This window comes from Colossoma macropomum, unplaced genomic scaffold (assembly GCF_904425465.1).
Source record: "Colossoma macropomum unplaced genomic scaffold, Colossoma_macropomum, whole genome shotgun sequence".
In the NCBI taxonomy this organism is placed as follows: Eukaryota; Metazoa; Chordata; class Actinopteri; order Characiformes; family Serrasalmidae; genus Colossoma; species Colossoma macropomum.
Window position 1 is genome coordinate 7,263,383 of NW_023494793.1, and position 26,578 is coordinate 7,289,960.

General features: G+C 37.9%; 1 protein-coding gene across 1 annotated transcript; it reads left to right on the top strand.

Annotated features, from left to right (window-relative positions):
• The first annotated feature begins 2,544 nt into the window (after positions 1–2,544).
• ptk6a (PTK6 protein tyrosine kinase 6a) lies at positions 2,545–15,058 on the top strand. The gene is made up of 8 exons (XM_036577971.1): positions 2,545–2,997; positions 4,650–4,771; positions 5,950–6,113; positions 6,794–6,962; positions 10,429–10,587; positions 12,523–12,704; positions 14,398–14,551; positions 14,733–15,058. The coding sequence occupies exons 1-8, from the start codon at positions 2,585–2,587 to the stop codon at positions 14,915–14,917; spliced, it is 1,548 nt and encodes a 515-aa protein (XP_036433864.1). The 5' UTR covers positions 2,545–2,584; the 3' UTR covers positions 14,918–15,058.
• Positions 15,059–26,578: the final 11,520 nt, after the last annotated feature.

The following is a 26,578-nucleotide window of genomic DNA, read 5'->3' on the forward strand; positions in this document are numbered from 1 at the left end:
AACCTCAGGAACCGTTGAATCTCTGAGTTTTATTTTTTTTTTGTTTGTTTGTTTCTTTGTTTTTAATCCAGGCCAATATGTCCTGACCGACCAGTCCTCGCTCTCTCTACTACCACGTCATTTATATCGGATTTGCTATATATCCTTTTTTATATTTATTATTGTGATTTAAAGGTGAATCTTCTTTTCAGTACATGTGGCTGAATATTTGAATTCTTTAGAAAAGTGTTGATAAATATAAATATATATATGAATATATGTGAAGCGACTAAAAGATGGAAAATATGGCAGGTAATTCCATTTCTGTTTGATTCATGCATGTGCGGGGAGGGAGGAGGGGGAGTTTCCCACCTCGAACATATCACTCTGATGAGAGACTCATTATCGTCTGAAAAAGACTCTTTTTACATTTTCGGTGTGGTGTCAACGCTACGGTCTGAAAAACTGTCTGGTTTTCCACCTGCTGCAGAGTTGCTAGGCTCTTTCCTCCAGAGGTGTGTGTCACTGAGTTGCTGAATAAAACAGTGAGCTGAAAATCAAATTGTTGCAGTGGCTGTCTTTTAAACACCCACACCACAGCATCTCTATAGGACGCCATTGTTTGAGTCGTGCATAAATACAGAGAACTACTTTTCCTTGTCTCACAATGTTTACTGAATATAATGAATATACTTTTACAATATACAGAATATACCATTTATCGTAATAGAAGTACCTACCCTTCATCAGTGGTCAGTTTCTGACCACATAGCCGCTTTTGGCCAGATTTTATTCGTAGTTCTGGTCCCAGTGGTCTTGCGGCTAGAAGATGACCATTGATGGATAGGGTAAAAAGTGGCTGACAAATTGTACATTACAAATACATTACATTGGCCAAAAGTATGTGGACACCTATATTTCTCACCCATGTGAGCTTGTTGTACATCCCATTCCAAAACCATAGACATTAATACCCCCACCCATGGGAAGGCCTGGCTCGCAATCAACGTACATCCCAAAAGTGTTCAGTGGGGTTGAGATTAGGACACCGCGCAGGCCACTAGAGCTCCTCCACACCAAACTTGTCAAACTTGCTTTAATGGTCCTTGCTTTGTGCACAGGGGCACAGTCATGCTGGAACAGAAGAGGGCCTTCTTCCAACCTTTGTCACAGAGTTGGAAGCATGTCATCTAAAATGTCTTTGTATGCTTTAGTATTAACATTACCCTACAGTATAAGGGTCCTTGTCCAAACCCTGAAAAACAGACCCAGGACATTATCCCTCCTCCACCAAACTTTACTGTTGGCACTAAGCATTCTGATAGGTAGCGTTCTCCTGGTATCCACCAAACCCAGATTTGGCCATTAGACTGTCAAATAGTGAAGCGTGATTCATCACTCCAGAGAACACATTTCCACTATACCAGAGTCCACTGGTGATGTGCTTTACACCTCCCCCCTCCCCGAGGCTTGGCATTCTGCATTTTCATCTTAGGCCTAAATGTATCTGCTTGGCCATGGAAACCCATTTCATGAAGCTCCCAGCGTGCAGTTCTTTTGCTTATGTTGCTTCCAGAGGCAGTTTGGATCTCTGTAGTGAGTTATGCAACAGATGATAGGCATTTTACGCATCAGCACTTGGCGACCCTGCTTGTTGCCCCTAGATGCTCCATTTCACAATAATAGCATTTACAGTCGCCTGGGGCAGATCTAACAGTACAGAAATATTAGGGTTCCCTGTTTTTTTACCAAAAAGGAGACGTAGACTTTCGGACAACAGGGAAGTGACGTATGCATGCTCTCATCTATTAGACTCACGTATAACATGTAATATATAGCCTGTCTGTATTAATTGTTTTATTAATGTTAATGTGCACTGAAAAAAGTGATGCGTTCAATTTACTTGATTCAAGTACATCGTTTCCTCATGAATGACTGAAACACTGCAGCCCTGCTTTTGGCGTGCATGGGAGGCGTGGCCATGCAGAGCGGCCACGCGCACAGGCTTATGGTGAAGGTAGGAGAGACTATATCTTGTATATAGTTGTTGCTACCATTAGTTGCTACCATGACTACCAGGACATTACACAGCGAGAGGGGACCTGCACCTGCTGTCCGGGAGGTTAGCTAGTCCTAAATGCTGGTTTTCTGCTGCTGCTGTGTTCAGTAATAGAACATTTTCTTCAGCATGTATGTTTCCCACGTCTTTCTCCACACCGAATACATCAATACAAGTTTTGTCTCTCCGTCTACTTTAGGTAGAGGTGTTTATGTATTATTGATAGATTTATATAAGGTACAGAGAAAAAAACAATGCATCTCTTTTGGTCATTTTAATACAGTAAGGCTATTTTTTTTTTTTTTCCTAGCACAGCCACCCTATTAAACTCTCTGGGTCTCACCTGCCACCTCATTTTAAACGTTAGCTACGCACCTGCACTGAAAGTGTGCTGTGAAGTTTTAAAAGCCTCGCTCTGTTTCCTCAATGAGCTCCTCCCATAACCCAGCCCAGCCTGATAAATCCGCTCTAACACACACACAGACAGGCAATGTGGAAACACACCGAGATCTTCTCGTCCTCTCCTTCCCTCACACATCTGCCCAAATGAAAAGTCCCGGGGAGGACGTCCACTGTCCCTGTCTCTGTCCCAGTTTCCAGGACTTCCAGGATCTTCTCTCCGGCTTTTTTAAGCGAGGAAAGAGCGACGAAGAAACAGACGATGGAACGTCAAAAAATGAAGACTCAAACTCGGAGCACATCGAAAACGCAGAAATAGCCATCTATGACCCTTCAGTACCGCAGACTAACGACAGGAGGGCTCTCTATAAGGCACTGTGGTCCTTCCAGTCTCGGACTGAAGCCGAGCTCTCTTTCGAAGCGGGAGACTTGTTTAAAGTGGTCGAGCAATCGGGTGAATGGTGGGAGGTGGAGAAGCTAGACCCTCAGGGACGGACAGAGGCTTTGGGCTTTGTGCCCTCCAACTACCTGGCGAGAGAACAGACAGTGGATGAGCAACCGTGAGTGTCTTTGACTGACTAAAGTCAGTGTTTCCTGTCACTTTAACTGGTGAAAATCAGCCGTTTATATGGACGCTCATTTCCGCTGCTTAATAATCTACCATCTAATTATTATTTTTCATTTTTGAGTGAATTGCTTAATTCCATTGTTTTGAGAAACTTTCTAATTATTTATATGTATTTATATTTTCATCTCAAAAGCATAAATCATTTCAAAGTAATGAGATAGTATTTCAAAATAATGACTCAAAATAATTACTTATTATCTTAAAATAACGACTGAGTATCTCAAAATAATGAGATAGTATCTGATAATGACGTAGTGTCTCAAACTAATGAGACAGTATCTGATAATGACGTAGTGTATCAAACCAATGAAATAGTATCTGATAATGACATAGTGTTTTAAAATAATGAGACAGTATCTGATAATGACGTAGTGTTTGAAAATAATGAGATAGTATCTGATAATGATGTGGTGTATCAAAATAATGAGACAGTATCTGATGACTAATATCTCAAAATAATGATTTAGTATCTCAAACTAATGAGATAGTATCTGATAATGACTTAGTATCTCAAAATAATGAGATAGTATCTGATAATGACTTAGTATCTCAAAATAATGAGATAGTATCTCAGAATAATGAGATAGTATCTGATAATGACTTAGTATCTTAAAATAATGACTTAATATCTCAAAAGAATGATTTAGTATCTCAATATTATGATTTGGCAGCTCAAAATAATCACTCAGTCTTTCAAAATACTGACTTAGTATCACAAAATAATGGTATAGCAATTCAGTTAGTAAAGAAAACATAATAATTAGGTGCTGGATTTTTTTTTATTTTGAGTGGCTGGAAAGGGCTTCCGTACATTTGGACAAATCTGGTAAAAGGAAAATGTATTTCATGAAGTACTGATGTTGTTTTGTATGCACTGTCTGTGTTAATTAGTTAAATAAAAACATAGAAGGTATCAGGTAAAGTAAGTGTTACTGAGTGCTTAGTAGGATTTAGGTATTGTTGTCCATCTTGTTTAGGAATTTTTTGTTGATTTTAGTATCAGCTGATATCAGAATCTCCTTTCTAAAAGAGTAAGAAGAAGTTCTGTAAATAGGCTAATTAAATTGCAAAACTAATATTTAGTGAGAAATTGAATGAAATAGGGTCTGTGTCCTTCAGGGTCTATGGCATAAATGTGCCATATTACATAAACAGTCCCTTTTTCAGAGATGAGTCATTACATGTTACATTTACTGGGCTTAAATGAACTTTTGATGAATCTGTTCTTCTCTCCACATGGCAGTACTTTTACTTCTACTTATCTTCTACTTTCTGCTGATGTTTTTCAGCCATGACTTTTTAAATATCATTTTGGGGGGTTAAATTAATTCTGATTTGTTGGTGAGACAGCTCACAGCTTCACTGTTGCTCACACCTTTCATTTTTAAACTTTAGCATTTTAACTTAGGCTGAATACAAAGAAGTTACACTGTAGTTCTTAGGTGAGCTCAGTACTCAGATTGTTTTTTTGCTAGGCTACTGTCACTGCTGCTTCAGTCATTATTTCATTCATTACATGCTGCTTCACTAGTCAAAGAAAAATGTTTTTAGCTGATGTGAACATGTCATGTTCTTTCTTTTCAGCTGGTTTTTCGGAATACTGAATCGCTTGGAGACCCAGAAGTTGCTCTTGGCACCAGCTAATGGGGTCGGCACATTTCTGGTGCGACGCAGTGAAAAGGACGAGGTGGGCTCCGTGCTCTCAGGTGAGCGTAGGCCTGTCTGCCACTAATGGAAGTTTCATGTACTGCAATCTGGAAGTCATCAGACAGCATTTTGCATGACGTTTGTTTTGAGTCTAAGGAACATGTCAACATAGATAAGAAATAGCAGAGTAACAGAAATGATTACAAAGTGCTTTATGGGATTATATCTTTGACACTGAAAAAGTTAAGTCAAACTTGGCCTTCCTTCTTATATATGTGTAGAATGAGGAATAAAATATAGTTTCTTCAGAACACAGCGCTACATTTAACACCAGCAGTGGATAAGAAGATATGTGACAACAGTAAAAAAGTGAACAAATACAATAAACATAGACAACAAACTATATGCAAGTTCTAGGTGGACGATATGGCAGAAATATCATATCACAATACTTAAAGACATTTTCATGACATATAGCACAGATCACACTATTTGCAGTGCTACATTTAAAGCCTATAAAATATCAATACCATAATTTTTATTCAACATTTTATATACTTATATACTGCTGCACTTAGTCCAGTTCAACAACTAATTATGATCTGTTTTAATACACTTTTTAACCCTGTAAATGGCCAAGACCCGCCGGTGGGCCCAGAGTATTATTACTAACTTTTATAACCTAAGAATAGTTCAGTCAATTTGCATTAAACTCACTAAATAATAAACCTTAGTATGTAATAAGCCTGTGATTTAAAGGGGTTTATGAAACAGGCAGTTGGTCACTGTTCTTTAAATATTGATAATATCCACAGTCTGATCAGAGAAGCATTGATGATCACAATAAATAAATGTATCACAGTAGCAATAATTGCCTCTAACGCAATATTAAGTAAAGAACAACAGACAAAAAGGACAGAATGGTGGACGGTAAGATAAAGAAAATAAATGTAAAGTCCTTAGAAAAAGTGGCTTTTGAGGGATATATTGTTCAGCAGTTTAAACTGTAAACTTAGTTCCTAGCAGAAGATAATACTGTCAAGAGTGCAGCCAGTGTATATAGTAGAATGTTTCTTCTTAAGTAAAATATTCGTGACACTGTGGTCAGCCTTAGTAAATAACCAGTGTCCATTTGTGAAATACCCTCATGTTGTCGTTTTGTTCCACTTTTTAAATGTCTCATGTCATATCATCTGTTGTCCCAATCTCTCTCTCTCTCTCTGTCTCTCTCTCACAGTTCGTGTGAGTGAAAAAGAAGTGAAACACTATAAGGTTTGTGAGAATGAAAATGGTTTCTATGTGGACCACAACTGCACTTTCCATGAGCTGGGGGAACTGGTGGAGCATTACAAAATCCATTCTCTCAGCTCCAGCGTCTTCCTCACCCAACCCTGCACACGGGTGAGTGTGTGTATGTGTGTGCGTGTGTGTGTGTATGGTGACATCACTTATAGGCTCATGTGTTTTGTTTGATGGGAACTGGAGTGGAAAAAATGTATCCCACAAGAAAGCATCTGCAATATGAGGAAGAGGTCATCTGCTGTGACTTCCGAGAGTAAAAGTGTCATAATGTACCCATAAATGGTTTTTCCTGCTGTGCTGAATGCCATTCATACATCCAGTTCATTCATAATCTGAATGGAATGAGAGTGTGAGCACATGAGATATGAATCTGACCTCACTAATACTCTTATGGCTAAATGCTATCAAATCCTTACAGTAATGTTCCAATATCTAGTGTAAAACATTCCCAAAAAGAGTAGAGGCTGTTACTGCAGCAAATGGGAGACAATCTCCATGTTAATTCTGTTGATGTCAGAAAAAAAGTGCTGAATACAAAGACTGTCATCTTTAATATATAAAACATTTTTAGCTGAATTTGTTCCTTTAGATTAAGCATAATTTGAACAATAAATTAATTCCTAACAACTCAACGTGGTTCTAAACATTTGAAGCAAGAGTTCCATAACTTATAGCCGTTCTGTACAGTCTGTACAGACCATAACATGATATCATGTGTGTCTTTGTACACTACAGTACTTCCACATACCTTTCTCATGTGTTTTTCCTACTACTAAAAGCCAGAGCCAAAGCCACAGGACCTGTCCCACTGTACTATGGATGACTGGGAACTGCCCAAGGAGGAGTTCGTCCTGGAGGACCAGCTGGGCAGTGGGTTCTTCGCTGACGTTTACCGCGGCACCTGGAGAGGCAAGGTCAGGGTGGCCATCAAGATCCTCAAAAATAATGGTAAATGATATAATTGTGCCACTTCACTGTGAAAGTAAAGAATCATGAGTAATGGTTACTTCACTGATGTTTATCACAGTGTTTACCGCAAACATTTTTGAAATGGTTGTTTCCGTTGAACAATGAGAGAAATGTAGCGTTTCTAGTTCTCAGTCTGAGAAGTCAAAGAATGAAATGTCAGATAAGGCTGATCATTCCGGCCATTCTTTCCTTATTGCATTTCCAGAAAAGTTCGGACTTTTTGTAAAAAGCAATAAAAACAAGAATATGTGATTTGTTAACTCTCTTGAACCTTCATTTGATTGAAAGCACAAAGAAATGACTTTTAATGTTGTGGTTGACCAACTTGATTGTATTTTGTAATATAAATAAATTTTGAATTTCATGCCTGCAACGCACTCAGGGTTGGGATGGGGTAAAATAAGAGTGAAAAGTGTATAGAATATTTAAGTTACACTGTTTTGAAACATTTCACAATAAGCAAGCGAATTGGTAACAAGTGAGGGGATGAATGGGGCATAAAAGAATCCACCAAAGGCTCAGTCTTTGCAAGCAAAGAGGGGTCATGGCTCACCACTTTGTACGAAACTTCGTGAAACAATTGTCAAACACTGCAAAGAGAACATTTCCAAGATTACAAAGAATTTAGGTCTTTCACCATCTGCTGTACATAATATTTTGAAAAGAAAACTCAGTCTGTGGCCAGAAAGCACTACTGATTGTGCATGATCCTCAAGCACTCAGATGGCATTGCAAGAGAAACTGTCATGCTACTGTGTTAAATATAGCCACATGTGCTTGGGCGTAATTCAGAAAACCATTGTCACTTAACACAGTCCACCATTGCATCAAGAAATGCAACTATTATGCAAGGAGAAAGCCATACATCAATTCTATGCAGAAACATCACCAAGTTCTCTGGGCCCAAGCTCAGCTCAGATGATCTGAGAGACAATGGAAACATGTGCTGTGGTCACTGTGAGAGACAAAATGTACCAACCAGACTTTTAGCACCAGGTGAATCAGTGCCCTCAGCATGGGTGACTTGCATATGTGTAAAGGTACCATTGATGTGGAGGCGAGCAATGCGATTCTAAAGAGACATATACTGCCATCAAGATAACGTCTTTTCCTGAGACATCCCTGCTTGTTTCAGCAAGACAATGCCAGGCCTCATTCTGCACGTGCTACAACAGCGTGACTTCGTAGACACAGAGTGCATGTGCTTGATTGGCCTGTCTGCAGTCCAGGGGGCATATTAGTCTGAGATTATTATTAGTATGAGATTATATCTTGTCTGCTTTGTTGTCATGGCAACTTCCTTTAAAACTGAAGTTAGGACAGAAGCTATTAACAACAGTTCTTAAGTCTATGATCTTATTTCCAGATAAGAAAACGGTATTACAGAAACATCCTAAGTTGCCAAAATGTCCTAAATATTTTCTTAATTTTAAGACAGCCCCAGAGCGTCTTACCTTCTGTTTCTATCGTTTTGTGCAGTCACGGGCAGCATAGTTCACTATAACCAGCATAATGACGCTACATCTATGTACATTGAAAACGGTGCTTAGACTTGTGAGGGTTTTTTTAATCTCCACCGACCTCTCTTACTACCTTCGGGTGTTAATATTTAATAAAACAAACTCATTAGATACAGTATTACAGTGATGGTGATTAATAATAAGGTGACAGAGCTGAACGTGTGTCTGTTCATTGGGAGGAATAACGAGGAATAGCGCGCTCAGCTAAAGCGTTTGGAAAATTAAACTGAAACCTGAGAGCAGCAACGCTCTGAAAACACACAATATTAATATTAATAACTCTCAGTTTATCGCGCTTTAGCTTTATTTGACCTTTTTTTACCTCAGTAACGGTAGCTAACGTTAGCTGTCTGGCTAACTAACTTGATTACGTCTTTACGTTTCAGCTGTGCGCGTATGGTCGGTTGCTAGGTAACACGCGACAGTTGATTGTCGACGTCAATCGAGTAAGTTAAGATTTTCTAACTTGAGATAAGATGCTGAAAGATAACATAAGATTTATAAATTAAGATAAGATTTGCTTCTGTGATACGAATTTGTGAAAAATCTTATCTTAACCTGTCTGATCTTAAGTTAAGACCAAAAGATCGGAAGTTTCTGTAATACGGCCCCTGATCTCCACGTCTCTTACTGAAAATGTATGGTGAATCATGAAGAGTAGAATCAGACATCGCCGGCCACGGACTGTTGATCAGCTGAAGTCTTGTGTCAAGAAAGAATTGGCAAAACTTCCACTTGCAAAACTGTAACAATTTGTGTCCTCAGTTCCCAAATGATTAACAAAGTGTAATTAAAAGAAAAAGTCATGTAACATAGTGGTAAACATGCCTCTGCCCCAACTTTTTTTGAGTGTGTTGCAGGCATCACATTTTAAATTTGTTTATATTTATAAAATACAACTAACTGGGTCAAATTAAGTTTAATTCATCTTTTCTTTATGCTTTTGTCAGGTAAATAGAGGTTTAAGAGAATGAACAAATAACAGATTCTTGTTTTTTTGGCTTTTTTACAAACTGTCTTACTTTTCTGGAAATGTGGCTTGTACTATGATTGTATGTTGTAATGAAGAATGTATAACACTAAAGAAAGTGTAGTCAGTAGGAGTGTAAATCTCTTGAGCTCACAATGATTCAATTCAATTACGATTCTTTAGTAAAAGATTCAAAGTGGCATGAAATCTCAAATCTTACCAGGAGTCGATTCAACTTGATTATTTCTGTACAATTCTGAATTTTTATTAATTTAACCCAGTTATCTCCCCAGATTAAGTCATGGCCAGTTAGTTAGCAAGCTAGGTTTCCTTCAATAATGCCATGCTACCAAGCTGAGAGGGTGAGGACTAGCACATGCTTCCTCGTAGATGCACAAAGATAGTCACCACGTATTTTTTAAACTACTGCTAACACATCACTGCTAATTCTGTCATGTCAGCTAACAGATACCTGCACTGACTAGCATATAGCTGTAGCAGTGTTCGGGATCAAACTTCCAACAATATTTGCGCTGCTCAGGAGCCCCAGAATTATTTTTTATAATAATTATGTAAAAACAAAACAGCAAGATTGTTTTTATGTTTAAAAAAGGACTGAGCATTTTACTTTGGCCAAAAATGAATACATATTTGAGGAACAGTATAAATGATTGAAATCATTTCTAACATTTCAAATTCAATGCACCTTCAGACTAATGTGTCACAACCCATCAGTTCATTTTTATACCCCTAGGTGTCGGTCATGTCATCTAGTTAACTTTCCCCTCTAACACCCCCTAGTTGATTACCAAAGGAATTTAGTTCGTCTTTGACTACTAATTGAAAGTTTTTAAAAACCAAATATATGCATAATTGCTCAGTTGGAGAGAGATGTCCGTTCCGGATGGGTCCGCGCTGTCGCTTTGCTGATGCCTGTTTCCCTGTTTGCTTTCAGACTCTCTGGACCACAGGGAGTTCCAGCTGGAGACTCAAATGCTGAAGAAGTTGCGACACAGACACCTCATCTCACTGTTTGCCATCTGCACCGCCAATGTCCCCTATTACATCATCACTGAGTTCATGGAGAAAGGCAACCTGCTTAGCTTCCTGCAAGGTCAGCATCAGCTCCACCCTCCACTGCCTAATGTCAGTCATTTCCGTCATTTACCATGGAATACGGACGTACAGATTCAACATGTTTTACTGTTGAACAACACCAAATCGGTGATTGTATAGGAGGAAAGGAAGTCAGATGTCTTTGTGGCTTGCATATTAAAGAGAATGGTAAGGGATGAGTTAAAGGAGTCCTTGCACTGCATTTCATGACCAAAGGTGGGTAGATGTAGCCTAAAATCACAATCCAGTGAAAAATACAGTTATTTTAGTGAAATAATGACTCATGCAGAAGTTAATGTGGCTACCAGAAACAACTTGAGTAGGAGTATCGGGTCAAAAAACAAACTGAGCTCCCTGTAGAACTGCAGTGGAACTCAATATCTATCAGCAGGAACTTTTACTCAAGTAATATTTTACTAACATTATTTCTACTTTTAATCACAAACATATTGCATGTTGTTCTTCTGTTGTAAGTATTATCATTTGTAAATATTGAAAAAAAAATAGTTTTGACAGCGTTTGGTAGAGGAGGGAAAATACAGAGCTGTGTAATGCAGCAGTTCTCCAAAACTAGAAAATGACTGATTTAAACATGTTGAAAGTCCTATTGGAATATTTACCATGAATAGCGTTTTGCTCAAGTACTATTCTTAACCTTTTACTGTATACTGTTCAAAAGTGTTGTTAAAATCATGAAGTAAAAATGTTCCATGGGAGATGGGACTAGATCCTGAGAGCGCGGTGAGCCAGGCGTCTTATTGTTCGGTATCCTACCCAGCGTGTGATGATAAGCACTTTTAAACATCAAATATTACACTAAGCTCATTTGAACTAAATTCTCATTTCAGCCTCATTTATTTTACTCTTTTTTTGACAACTAGCAGAAGACAGATGACTTCAGAAATATGTAACACACTGTTTTGTGTCAGTTGGAGGCAGAAAGATACTGGTTTCTGCAGTTGTTCTGTGTTTTAAAATGGCACTGCAAAATTGCTCCTTTACTGAGTTTTAAGGTCTGTACGCATTTTATTAAATAATTACTACAGGTGTACATCTCCCACCTCAGACATTCACTGATGATTCTTTAACACACAATTCAACACCTGAAATTTCTAAAGAGCCAAGCTGTTATTTTTCTGAGTAATAGGCACACAAGCACATATTTCTTTTTCTGCTGAATATTGTCTTCCCTGCTTTCTCATTTATGGTCCATCCTCCTCTAGTTCTACTGACTGTGCAGTACTGTGCAAAAGTCAGAAACCACCCTTTTATTTATTTACTTTCCAGTCAAAACAGCCATTAGGTACTAGTTATTTCTTTTCAGGAAAAAAGCAGGAATGCAACAGAAAATTGCATAGAAGCCTGTACAACTAAAATATTATTTTTTTATTTAGTTTGTCCATTTTTTGCCTTTATTACAGCTTCCATTCTTTTCAGAGGCTTGCTGTCAGTTTTTTCAAATAAATTGCAGGGATGTTTTTCCACACCTCCAAAGTTCAGTCTTAGTAGTTGGTTGCTTTTTCCCAAACACATTCACTGACGCTGAGGTCTGGTCATCAAATCATCAAAATCGTGTTGAGCTTGATTTTCTCCTCTGTCTTTAAGATGAAAGCTTTAAGTGCTGCTTATCTGATAGTTTTAATTTTCGGCCAGGTTTGGCACAATTGTTCGGAGTCTCATTTTCTCTGTATTTTTTAATCGTTTTTGAACTCCAGGTTTGGAAAGTCCTGTTTTTTTCACTTATTTTTCCTTGACTTTCCCCCTCCTTATTCCTTATTCACTTCATGTCATCCTCTGTCTGCACCACTGACTGCTACAGTCTCAGCCGTTTGCGGTTCTGCTTTCCAAAGCACATCTAAACACAGATGGTGAAGAATCAAGTTTTGCAGTCTTCAAGCTAGCTGAACACGATTTTCTTTGGCCCTGTCTGCAGGTCAGGAAGGGCGGAGCTTGGACCCACAGGCTCTAACAGATATGGCGAGCCAGGTGGCTGATGGGATGGCGTATCTGGAGGAGCACAACAGCATCCATAGAGATCTGGCAGCCCGTAACGTTCTGGTGGGGGAGGAGTACATCTGCAAAGTGGCTGATTTTGGACTGGCACGGGTCATTAAGGTCAAGCTTACTGCCTTAAAAAACTGTACACATAACAAATGTGTGGGGAAGAATTTATTTATTCACCACAGGTGCCCCTCCACTGAAGCTGATAGTTTATATAGGAAATTAGACTGTCAGTCATGGATAGGGTTGGGTATCAGCCATCAGTTCTGTTTGAGTTCTTTTCAGAAATTGGGAAAAAAGTGTTTCTGTTCTGCCAGAACCGAATTATGTTGTGCATCCTGATTTCTCTTTTCCATTCTCAACATGTGTAATTTTACACTGCATTATTAACACAGTACCACCAGCAGCGTAGTGATCCCTACGGAGTGAAATGTTTCCATTTTTTCCATTTTTTTGTTTTTACATAGGTCACAGGTGAAAAACTAGATGGAAGTATTTTGTACACTTCTGGTGCTATGATGCTCCAGACAAGTCCTTAGTTAACACTAGTTGGTTTTAGCCTATCCTCTTACTAAATTTTGTTGCACCACAAATTATTAAGTCATGTCTTAACTAGTAACAACTAACTATTGCATACCTCGCTTTAACATGGTGATAACATGTTCAGAACCAATCAGTAAATGTGCTGCCACAGAAACGCCATGGCAGCTTGTTTTAAAGTTGGTTTCTGGCTAACCAACACAACTGCAGCGTAGTATAAAAGTTGTGGCAGCTGTTTCAGGAGCGTCTCACTAGACTGGAGCTATGGGTGTTTAGCTTCATGTTGTGAGTTAAAACCAGGACAATGACTAGAGTAAAATCACAGCCTATAGAATTTAGTGTTTTTAGCTTAGTTAACCGAAAAAGTCATGTTTTTAGTCTTTTTTGTGCTTTGTATGTAGTTTACATTGGTTTCCCCACCATTACATCTGCTAAGGGGGAGGTGTAAATATTTAGTTACTACTAAGCTTAATGTTAAACTAGTTTGTGTGGTGCAACCTGTTTTGATTTAGTAATGCGTAAACCTGAACTTAGTACACACTTACATAATAACTAAACTAAGTCTGAACTTATGTACAAGTTGCGCAACTGTCCCTGATCTGATAATATGTCCCACTTGGGCCCCTCATTCTACAAATGGCCTGTTCTGGAGCTGTTCTGATAGGGATCAAGACTAAACTGGAGAAATTAGACAACATACACATTAAACAACATTACATGAAATCGAACATTATGCTTTAATGTGACAAAGATCACTGATGTTTTCAGATTAGTGTGAAAAATGTGACATTTCTAAATTTCATTTGTGGTTCTAAAACGACTACATATCTGATACTGGGCTTGTGACCCTTTACTGCGCATGCATATATCACTGTTGTTGTCATCCATGCTGAGCAGCATGTCAGCAGTGGCTAACTTGCACCACTGCTCCAATAGTGGACTGTTTGGCATTTTTTGTTCATTTTGTTGAAGCATGTAGACTGATTTATTATTGGTTTCAAAAATGCATGCAGTCTAGTTCATGGCAGATCTATGTTTACATTAATGTCAGATATAGGTCCCTTACAAACACAAACGTGAACCATCAAGTGAGAAAGACAGGAAAAAAACAGTTATTTTTACCAGTTAAACAGGGGACTGGTAAACATTGGGATTGATTTTATGCAGTAACCTCAAATTCCAGGTTACATCCTTGCACAAGTCAAAGTGTCTGATAATGAGACTACTAATACAGTAATGCAGTAGCTGGTTTGCTTGTTGTTTGTAGGAGCCATTTTATGTGTCTGAAGACAAGAAGATCCCATATAAGTGGAGTGCTCCTGAGGCCATCAGCCATGGACGATTCTCCAGCAAATCTGATGTGTGGTCCTTCGGTATCCTCCTCTATGAAATCTTCACTTACGGTGGATCTCCTTATCCAAGTACCTACTCCATTTACATTTATTCATTTAGCACATTCATTTCATCTTATGTAGCAGCAATATGTAAAAAAATGCCCACTAGTATAGTAACAAGACTGCACATCCTCTAACTTCACTAGCTTTACCCTGTTTACTTCAGACATCAGAGGAGGTATAAGCTATGTTCTAAATGTTTTGTCAGGCTACAGAAACTATGAGGTGTACCAGCTGATCACATCTGGATACAGAATGCCTGCCCCTGACGAATGCCCGTCTCACATTTATGAGATCATGACGAAATGTTGGAGCGGACTGGCTGCAGAAAGGCCAGACTTCAGCGAACTCAGAGTGCTTTTAGAAAATGCGAGCAATTACTGGACTAAATGATGCAACAACTATTCAAGTCCACCAGAGGGCAGTGAAACTATGAACCAGCTTAGATGAAGGTTAACTAGAGAACTTGTAGAGAGGAGAATTTACCACTCTGTAATGTCTTCCATGTTACTCAAACACTAGGGGGAGCTTCCGAGCGAGTCCGAAATGAATGGGTTAAGATGGAGCATTTGAGCAAAATCATAGTTTATAAATGTTTAAACATCTTTAATGTAAAAGGATACATTCATTTCCTGAACACTGAATAGCAAAAAACATTTTAACACTGCTGTTATATTTTTAAGAGCTTTTAAACTAGAGTTATAGGAGTTTAAAACTGCGCCTCCTGTATGTCCATGATGTCTGTGAGCTCAAACAGCCAATGAGCTGCTCCGGTCGCCAAACAATCAGCACTCAGTAGCAGTAATGCCAGCTTTCTGCTGCCCAAAACCTGTTTGCTGTGAAAAAAGGAAATATGTAGGTACGTTTTCTTTGCTTTTTTAGTGAAATACATCCTTCTACTTTCTTAAATTAAGGAAAAGTTCTGGACGAGTGAAACTGTTTTAACTTTTCATTTTTAGCCGTTGAGCTTCATTTACTCCCATTCATTGAGGACTCGCTCGCAGGTGCCCTTTACTGTTTTGCAGTCCTGTTTTTGATGTAATGGGGGAAATAGGAAGTGGCCAGGCTCCTCATAAACCGGCTCTGGGTTCACACTGGATGTCCTAAAAAAAGCATTCAGTCTATGGATCAACCTTAATGAACAGTGAGAAAGACTAGAAGGTATATATTGTCACTGTCCAAAAAAAAAACAAAAAAACGAGTATCTCTAAAATGGTAAGTTTACAGGAGAAGGTAAAACACTATTGATGTAAGTTATTGTAATGAGATTTTTTCCAAGTATATTTCTATTTGTCCATTCATCATAAAATTTTGATACAATGTAAAAGATAGCTGCTGCACTTAAATGATGTAGAAAAAAAAGGAAAATATATATTTTTATATGATATTTATTTTATATTAACTTTATATTTGATAAACTCATATTTCTTTACAGTTATTGCAGAGCAGTAAACTATATATCTGTAGCTAACAAAAATATTCGTCATAATAAAATTATTTATATTTTTGAACAGTATGAATATTTTTACTTGAATATGGTACTGACACTCATTTTGATGATGAAATCTATTTGGTTCCTTATGTAAAACAGCCCTTTTATAAGTTGTTTTTTTCAACACTCTCAGAGAAGAAAGTACTACTGGTGATGCTCTAGAGGGTATGGTACATTTCATCAAGGAACATACAGTTCTATGCAAAGGTTTTGGACACCTTAATAATATACATATATTTAAAAAGTAATTTAATTACACAAGATCTACTTGTTTGCTCAGAAAAACACATCACAATTAAAACAAACAATTTTAATAAGTAGTAGTGATTTTATGTATGTCACACTTAACCTTTCCACCTCCTTGTGGCAGCCCAGTATAATGTCTAGTTATCATCCAGTATGTGATTTGGCTAATCAGTACTTATTTACGTTAAATCAGGTGTGCTGTTGATGAACAAATCTATGTGATGGCTGTGGGTCGGCCTGCACCCAGTTATTGTGAACCACGTTACTGTGGTGCCCAGTGATGATAAAAATTTGTTTACTGAGTTAAAAAAATGTTGCTCATTTATTGAGCTTTTACACATGCTGGGTGATGTGATATTCTACTACAGGGGTCACCAACTGTGGTCCTGGAGATCTCCCTTCCTCCAGAGTCTCATTACAACCAAAATCTGCCACACCTGCTCCGGCTAATGTAACTTCTTCAGAAGTTCCTGATTGGCTAGAACAGACATACTCGTGTTAGGTAAGGGGAGGGGCAATACATAATTGGACCTTAAGAAGTGTGTTGTGCATTTAAGAGGTGTGAGGGCGGAATTCTGTTGTTTGTTACTTTTTCCCTGGGAGTGTTTGTGTGTTTATTCCCGGTATTCCTCAACATGCCTGCCACCACATTCAAATTTCTCTGCTTATTTATTCTTTACATTTTCACATCTTGGGAATACACAGCTGTGTATTATGTCAGTGAGGCTGTTTGCTACATAACCAGCTACAAAACCAACTTCATCTGGCTGTGACTTATGACAGCCTGTTGCTGGTATGAAGCATGTTGTTGATTGACATTATGTTGGGATTGAACGGCGAGGAGAAATACTATAAATAGTGCCACATAAAATTCCTCAATTCTTTTAAAATAGCCATATGTTTTTCACACAATAAATATCCAGTAGCATCTGTACTACTGACACCTTGCTAGTTTGGCAACATAGGCCTCCATATTTAGACGTTTTAATACTAATTAGCTAATATATATGTGTGTTTATAGATAGATAGATTATGTTAAAGTACCAGGATGTCAACTCAAAAAAAACAGCAAAACAAAAAAAAAGCAGTTCTGACTTAAAGATGGAGTTCACCTTGACATTTCTCAGTGATATATGATCAATGTGTGATATATGAGAGCTAGACGCGATGGTAGGCACGGTGAACTCCGCGTCCTCGGAAGGTTCTTGAAGGCCTGAGATATTTCATAATCCTGTCGGTGCAGTACCACACTTTAACCAGCAGGAGGCACAGCCTCTCTGCCGTTACAGTGATGCACAGATAAGCAACGCTTTAAAATCTTGACAGAATGCACTGTGGGTTTTGATCTATTTTAATTTAGTGTCATAATACACATGCAGCATGTATCTTTAACCCCTCTCGTTTTACTGTACTTCACATGTTGATTACATATTCACATATTAATTATGTAATTCACTTTAAATTTACATTCTGTATGGACATGTTCAAGTTTGCACTTTTAACTTTTTCAGTTTATTTCAGTGTCCAAAAATGGAAAAACAGCAAAAATGTTTTTTGCACAACAATAACGTTTAATCAAGTTATGTCATATATATATTTTTTGTGCCTTTAAAAGCATGTTGTGTGTCATTCTGTAGTCCACATCATCATATATGCAACTCAAAATTGCCACTATTGCACCCTGTTTGCAATAATGCTAACCACTCAGTATCAGTAATGCTAACCAATCAGCACTCCATAATGCTAACCAATCAGCACTCAGTTGCAGTAATGCTAACATCCTACAGCCCAAAACCTGTTTGCTGTAGAAAAATGTGACTATACAGCTAAGTTTGTTTGCTTTTTTAATGAAATACATTCATATACTTTCAAAAATTAAAGGAAGGTCCTGGACAAGTGGTTAGGAAGTATTTTAACTTTTCATTTTTAGACATTCAGCTCCATTCACCCACATTCATTGAGGACTCGCTTGTGTGTGCCCTCTTTCGTTTTGCAGTCATTTTTTAGATATAGCAGGAGAAATAGGAAGTGTCCGAAACTGTGCCCTATTCACTGCCTAGTCCACTATTTGAGGGTTTTTCCATTTTTTAGTGGTGTCCAAAAGCATAGTACAAAAGATTCAGTGCACTCAAACAATCCCACAGTTCACCGCAATAAGTAGCGTACAACCTATGTACCATAGCGGACATAATGCACTGCACTGTTTGGTTTGAACATTCATGCTCAGCTTCTCTGAGGAGGATTAGCGAGTCCAGCTACAATGGCAGCGTCTCCACAGGCCTCTCAGACCTGTTACAAATGTAAGCAAGTTCTTCTCATGTCTACACTTAAACTCAGAGGTTATGTTGGACTGGTAGCCTGACGTTTACAGCATTTTTGCAGTTGAACCTGCTGTCACACAGTAATGCGCAAACCCGTATGATGTAGTGTCCGAAATCGTTAACCACCATCATGAGTTCTGTTCCCTGTAATAGTGTTATACATAGCAATCCAGATTTTTTAATGTAGTATTTAATGATTTCACCACTTCAGATATGGCCCAGGGTTGTTCTGGCTACTGCATTTGTCCAGATCTCCACAACTGTGGGGGTTTATCAGCAAGCTGATCGGCTCTTTTTGTTAAAGCAGAGGGGCTTTCTCCGTAAACAGACACAATTAGGTGTGGAATATTTAGTTTACCACAGGATGCCATAGCAGCAATTTTCAAAAACGCAATTGATTTTTCACACAGGGACAAAGTTCCTAATGTGGGCCTGACACCAACTACAGAATGACAACACGACTTTGGAGGTCTATAGTATAGTACCAAAAAGTTTAGAATGCACTAATTTTAATTGGCTGTGAGGGAGAAGTAATTAAAAAAAATGAAGAAAAGACTTTGATAGGCCATAGAGGACATAGGATAGTTAAATAAATTGGTGCTCTCTTTTCTTCACATACACACACATGCTTTGCACTAAAGGTCATTGTTGTCTCTACCAAAATATTTCCAAACTCTGTGACCCCCTCTCCACTTGCACACACACACACACACACACACACACACACACACACACACACACGCACACACACACAGACCAGTAACATGAGAACTGCCACAGGCTGCTCATGTTGTTGGTGCATGCTGTGCAGAAATAAACCGGCCGTTGTTACCTGCCCGATCGAATAGGGCACACTAGGCCTGGCCTAACTTAAAAACGGAACAGACTCTTGCTCGCATGGGCGCTGATTGAAAAGAATTACGTCCCAATATACCTGCTTTTCTAGGCAGTGAGACACCTTTTTCAGTGTAAGACCACATCTCTCTCTCGATCTCTCAGTGAAGAGTATTGAAGTAAGTTGTTGATTGGTGCTGATTATTTGCAAACCTTAGTGTTTAGCTGCATTAGATGTCATAATTCATAGACTGTCCATTCTCTACAATGCATTGTTACATCTCCACAGTGCACACTGTGAGTTTAGCATTGCAATATCACAATGTCATATGACACATTGTTACACCCCTTTGAGCAAATAATGAAATTTATATAATTTCACCCTTTCAACTACCCCAAATGTAGTATCTTCACCTGTCAGCACTGTGCAAACTGCATGACAAACTAATCACACATTTCCCTCAGTTTGAGTTGTTAAGTATTTTTGACTTGCTTATGCGGTTGCTCATGTGATGATTTGGGCATGAAGTTTGCATGATGCTAAACAAGTGGCTGTTTACTTCCATTATTGTTAGAAATATTAACTTTGTAGCTGCAGTGCAGACCTAAATGAGCACAATTTAGACTCCAGTTAATTAGATGGTGCTTTTAAAATTAACTTTGTTCTTTATCATATCAGTCTTTCTTATTTTCATCTTCGCTTTTAATGTCTGCCAGTATTTACTTGTAACACTTCCTTCCTCTCTGAGGAAAAGTGTGAATGTGCGTTATGCTAGTAGTGATGATAATTAGGTCACGCAGCTAACTTGAGAAGTGTGAGTATATGCGTCTGCCCTAGATTCCACTTTTATCACTGCACATACTGCTAGTATCACTTGAACTGCTGTCAGGTCACCTGGGAATGGGATATATGTATTGGGAATATGTATACTAAATACAGAAAATATATATCTATATTCAGTTTGAGTTACAATTTTTAAAAGTAATGTTTAGAATACAGTTACTTTTTACATCTTTGGAGAATACTTTTAGAATACTGAAAAGAAACACTAGCAATACTTGTTTATTAACTATGGTGTAGTAAACATGCTCAGTTCCTGCTAAAGCCTGAGTAGACTGATAAATCAATGAGTGTGTTTACATGCACTTAATAATCTGATAACTGCAGAAAATCAGACTTTGTTAGTAATCCGATCAATGTGTTTATATGCACTTGAATACTCAGATAATGGGAAACGGATTTTTGCTTTACAACTGGCGAATAAAAGCACAGAACAAGACGTGACGTAAAGTAAAACTCAAACTTTATGCTGCAGCCTTTTTTTAATTGCTTCACAATTTTACCTGAAAATATCAACATATATCATCTAGAAAATAAAGAATATTTAAATCCTTCATTTTGTCTAGCATGTAGTTGGTTTCAGTGTCACTCCAAAAGTGTTTTGCTGCCATCTTGCGGCAACGCTGCTTGATTATTTTCAGTAACGCCTTGTGTTTTCACACATGCGCAGACTGAGAAATCTAAAAGAAATCCTAGTAAGGCTTTACATGCACTGAGAAATCTGATTACTGAGCTAAAATCCAGCTCTCTTTATTGGATTTCTTAATCAGATTTCTAGACCTTACTCTGATCTATGATATCGGAGTATGCTGTTTACATGACCATTTAAGTGCAGAAATCTGATTATGATCGGACTATTGAGTGCATGTAAACACACTCACTGAGCTCTTTTGAGGAATGATCAAACTAATAATTTCCTCAGTAGTGGACATGTTTGGGAGTGATAAGCTCTGCAATGGTGCTGAACTGAACTTCTGCTCGAGGATTGTGGGAGCAGCAGTGGGCTGAAGCAAGCAGTGAGAGAGAATTTTTTTTTGAGAATTTTGGGAATTTTATTTAAATGATAAACAAATTTTTCATGAAACCTATTCAAAGAATAACAACATGAATGTAACTGCCAAACTGTATCAGTGAGCAACAGTGTGAATTAAGTAAAAAAACTTTTCTGTGTGTTTTAGGAAGATGTACTAGAAGTGTATTCTAAATGTATTCAGAATAGTTTTAATGTATTGTAACCGAACATGTTACTGAATACATTTAGGACAGTGTATTCAGTGTTCAACCATCACTACTTTTTTCAAAGCAATTTGCCCAACCCTGCCTGTACCTCCTCCCCAGAAAGACAGTCAGCAAAAATAAACAAGGGTAAGAAAACCTTTTTATTTGTTCTTACCAATTATTCACGCAGTGTCAGTGAGGAAAATGGCCTTCATGGAAATGCTGAGGCAAATGGTTAAGGCCCAGCTTTTCCCAGTGAGGTGACCAGTAAACAGTCTGTCTGTTACTATTCCTGTAATACAAGATGACTAAGGCTATTGCAGTCTTGACAGCAGCTCATGGAAGTTTGTTCATGGTAAAGCAAGTCAGCGAAGTGTGTTTCTGCATATGTGAGTGCGTATCATGTTTGCATGTGAATGTTTAGCACATGTAAGGATGAGAAAAAGCTTGTTCACGTGCAGTGTGTGTTTCATGCCCTCTATGCACTGTTTATTTTTATACCAGTGGAACACACTGACCGTGCTGATATGAACCATATTAATGACCATGTCAACCTATAGATGGCAGCTTAGGAGAGCGTAGCCAATTCTCTATTATTAGATAACAGTTTAAGGCAAAATTAAATTTTATTTCACATAACAAATCCTACTTATGTGTATTCAATAACAACAACAAAAAATGAATAAATACATTTAAAAATCTGAATTCATTGTTTTGATGATGATGATGTCCCAAAAACCAGTACATCATATCTGCGCATTAAACTTATCACAGTTTAGCTCTGCCCATTTATGTTGGATGTATAAGGAGTGTTTCAGCCCAGGCTGCTTCTTGAATGAAGCACATTACATAGCACCAATGAGAACAGAGGTCATTTATGTATATCAGTCTTAAAGGCACAGTAACAAATACAGATTGGTTGGAAAGCGGTAATATAAAAATTCATTTTGGCTGGTGCATAAACGCACACATACACGTGTTTGTGGTGAATGGTATCAATGGACATGTACTTCATTACTGTATTTAAGCACTTTTTTCAGTACTTTATGAAAGTAATTTCCATTTTAAGGCCTTTACTTTCCACTACAATTACTAAAATATCCCACCTTTTACTCATCTATTTTTTGCAAGATACTGTGAAGTACAAACTACATTTTCCATAATATCTAAAAGAAAATGAAGCACTTCTCACAAACAAACCAAACCAATTATAGTGCATTTTACACTAAATCCCTCGCAACTCTAAGAAGACCGGGGCAGCCCTGACAAGCTTTCAGAAAAAGCCCTAAAGTTGTGTAGGGAGTTCGGATAAAGAGTAAAATTTGACCAGTTTTCTAAACTGAAGACACAAGAGGAGAAATGTTGGATTGTTAGAATATGTCAAAATACTTTCACTTTTGCTTAAGTACATTTAGAAGCAGTTACTTTTGTACCTTAACTTAAGTAAACACATAAATAGAGCACTTTTACTTGAGAAATACATAAGAGGATCTCTACTTTCAGCATGGGTACTAGATTTGTGTACTTTATCCTCCACTGTATAAACGTCATAAGTGCATCTCAGGGGAAATATATATATGCAAGGAAAATGTGGGACATGTGTTCTTTGAAGTTCTTGAGGACTTCAAAATGTTTAGGGGTCTTCCATTCTAATCTTCACAGCTGTCATCATTGAAACATTAACCACTTTCCATTAGGTCTCCGCTTTTATTTTTAGTTTCAGGACTAGATGTGATTGGTGGACCAAAAAAGAGTCTTCAAAACAAACACAATATCACAACACAACATGCCTTCAAAAGCGGGGCTGCAGTTTGGCAGGCCTGTTCTGCATCTGTTCCCCTTTGTACACAGTAACCTTGCAGGCTGGGGATGAAGTTGGGCGTGTTCAGAGCCTCTGCAGTAGGGAGATTCCTGTGTGTGCAGACTGAGCATGTCTGTTTCAGTGCCTTCTCCTCACTAAAAACAGAAACAGCACAGCCAAATGTGAGCCACACTCAGCACTGCACTGGTGGGGGAGGGTTGACGATTAAAGTGACACAACATAAAATTAACACAGAAAGCACAAAAAGTAAATAATAGAGATTCTAGATGTTTTGCAATTTTGCAATGCTTTTTGGGCAAATACTAAATGAAAATTCCACAGATTTTTCTAATTTTCTACATAATTACCTTGTTTATCTGATTTAATGTGAAATGCAGTATTCTAGAGAAACTTGCCCAAATTGTTCACATTGGTGATGATAGGAACCAGACATCTGAAGCATATAACGCCTCTAAAACCTGATACCTGAGACATTGATTTACAATAGTTTTGAGAAGGTTCTTGCCTAAAACATATTTTTTTTAATAGCCTACATTGTTGCAGAAAGGTACATGCAAGGCATTCTAGGATAAAATAATAATTTTTACCACTGTTATCATTATTAATATTACATGTAAAAACTCAGAAGATGTGTAGGTTCACTGGTTGTTCTGGATAGTGAATAAAAAGGCTATATCTGCATAGTAGACATTGTGACTCCTGGTTCCTGTCACCACCACTGTAAGCAAATCCAAGTTAATAAGTTTCTCTATAATAAACCATTTCACATCCATCCACTCTGAATGGCTTTTTTATGTTTTGATGACTGAGTTATGCAGATATTTTGAAAAATTGGTGGAATTCCCTTTTAATGTGAGCTGGAATGTAATGTAAGTGTAAGTAAAAATTCATGACAGCAAAACATTCTTTCATACAAAAACATTTCAGTGACTTTTTTTCCTGCAATAATTGTCCACATTTAGCCTCATTTACATTTACCTGTCAGTTTCACCAGTGGGTTCAGGTGTATGAGTAACTAAAACTGGGACTATAAACCACTGGAATAAAATCAAAGTGTGCATACAGGACTTTGCGAAAGTCTTAAGCACCTAAGCAAGTTGTTTAAAACCATTTTTCTCAGCAGTAAGTGAGCTTTGCCATATAATATTTGCATGGCGAGCTTTTCTATGTAACGTTAATGCAGTGAAATGTAACAACCTCTTTTCAAGAAAGTAGTCTTTTTTTAGTTAGAAGAACAGTTTGTTTCCAGATTTCTCCTCTATGCTCCCAGACATCGCATGGATTTGTTTGAATCCTCCACCATCTGCACAGCTGTTTAATTTAATGAAGCCCTGACAGGATAAACCAGGTACTGGATGGTACTTATAAGTAATACTACACATCTTTGAGGAGAGGCTTGGAAATGGTCAAACAAACACAGTTTTTGTGAGCATGGTTGAATACACTAATAACCCATGCTTTGAAGATTGAGACAGAAATTTGAAAAATGGGATGTCCTTCAGGAAGTGTGGTCAAACCATTGCAAAAACTTATGAGCACACTTGCTTGTGCAATAGAACAACTGTGCTGAACCAGATGGAAAATTACACTCAGCTCTCTGTGGCAGAACAGGATAACTTAGTGCATATGGGTTTGTTTCTGGTTCAGCGTTACTTGTCTTCAGTTGACATCTGTCCTGCCTTATCTTTCCAAACAGGTTGGTTGTTACACAAGCAGCATTAGCCATGAGTGTCCCTTCTTAGCTAGCTAGCAGAGCTAATCAGACTGGAGCCTGTTTAATCCTAATCTCTCTGTTCAGAGGCAGCCTGACTGTATCAGCCTGAGGATCATAGGACACAAAAAACAGCTAATTTGGGTAGGCAAGTCCCAACATTATCAAAACAATAAATAAGCAATAAAGAGCCTTGAATGCTAATATTTATGGTAGGTTTGAAGGTAGTGCTCATGAAGTGGAATGACAAAGTAAGTATGATGCATTGAAACGCTTTATTATTTTAGGGCTTTTTCCTTTCCTGTTAACCTCTTAAACTGTAGGAGTCTGCATGTGGGCGCACACTTCAGCTCCTAATTCCTGCAGTTAATGAATAATAAGTCTTCAGATTAACAACTGAGTAATACATCTAGGGTTCAAGTGACCTTTCAGACCACTGTTTTTTCAGCAAAAGTAATTAGGAGTGTAAATTTCTGGGAGGTAATAAATTAATAGAACACTCTTGGCTCCAACTTTGAATGCCTTTTTAAAAGGAACTGCCTATTATATTTGCAGGGAGTGTGCTGGAATACTCTGTAGTGTTTGTATTGAGTTTAAAGGCTATATTGCATGCACAGACTACTTCAAGACACGCCTCAAGACAGCCTAAAAAAAGGCCTAGACATTGACTGAAATTTGCTACCATTCACATGAATGTAGGACAACAAGCCAGAACAGGCCAATCAGGTTCTCATCAGCAAAGAGCATTGAGTTCAGTGCAAACTGCCGGATAGTTGATTATTAACATGAATTAATCAACTAATAATTAGTTGTCAATTAACAATAAAATGCAATTGTTCTGACAAAATGTGAAACTGTTCATCAAGAGCTAAATTACCACCACAGAAAAAATGTGGTGCTTCATTTAAGCCTGCCAACAATTTTGAGCTACAGTAGGTAATTAGCAATAGCTAAAAAAAAATGACATAGTAATAAAAATGTAGATTAAAGTTATAGCTCTTTAGACTTTAGCATCATTTAACAGGTTTAACATTTTAATGAACGAACAATGAATTCAAAATTTTAATGAACAGGTTTTCAAGACAAACAGATGGAACTACATTTACAAAATAATTCACCAGTTATGTGTAGTCAGTCAGCTAATGTATGTAATGCTGTGACAGTAGTTCAAAAGCGTTTTTTAAGTAAGGCTGCTGAATACTTCTACTTAACAGAAACTGACACAACAGGTGGAGAACGCCAGTTCTGGAGGGCCAGATTCCTGCACAGTTTGGTAATTTTCTTGCTCAAGCAAACTTAATTCAACTCATCAGTTAATTAGCAGGTTTGGTTGTTGTGCTAGAGCTGGGAAATTGACAAACTCTGCTGGACTCTGGCCCTCAGTTCCCCACCCCTGGCTTAGAAAATTCCAATGACTCACATTAGTAATATAACAATGAGCTTTAGTGATGCTTGTAAGGGTAACATTAGCTCATTCTGACAAAATCACTTACAGTGAGATTACAGAGAACAGTAGTACTTCAGTTTGTAGTTTGGTTTGTCAGAACACCAGTATGGAGAGAAAGCTAA

Excerpts from the sequence above, each read along its gene's own strand:
- ptk6a (XM_036577971.1), top strand. The coding sequence starts at position 2,585 with ATGAAAAGTCCCGGGGAGGACGTCCACTGTCCCTGTCTCTGTCCCAGT. Across the intron at positions 4,772-5,949 it reads GGTGGGCTCCGTGCTCTCAG|TTCGTGTGAGTGAAAAAGAA; the intron begins GTGAGCGTAGGC and ends TCTCTCTCACAG. Across the intron at positions 10,588-12,522 it reads CCTGCTTAGCTTCCTGCAAG|GTCAGGAAGGGCGGAGCTTG; the intron begins GTCAGCATCAGC and ends CCCTGTCTGCAG.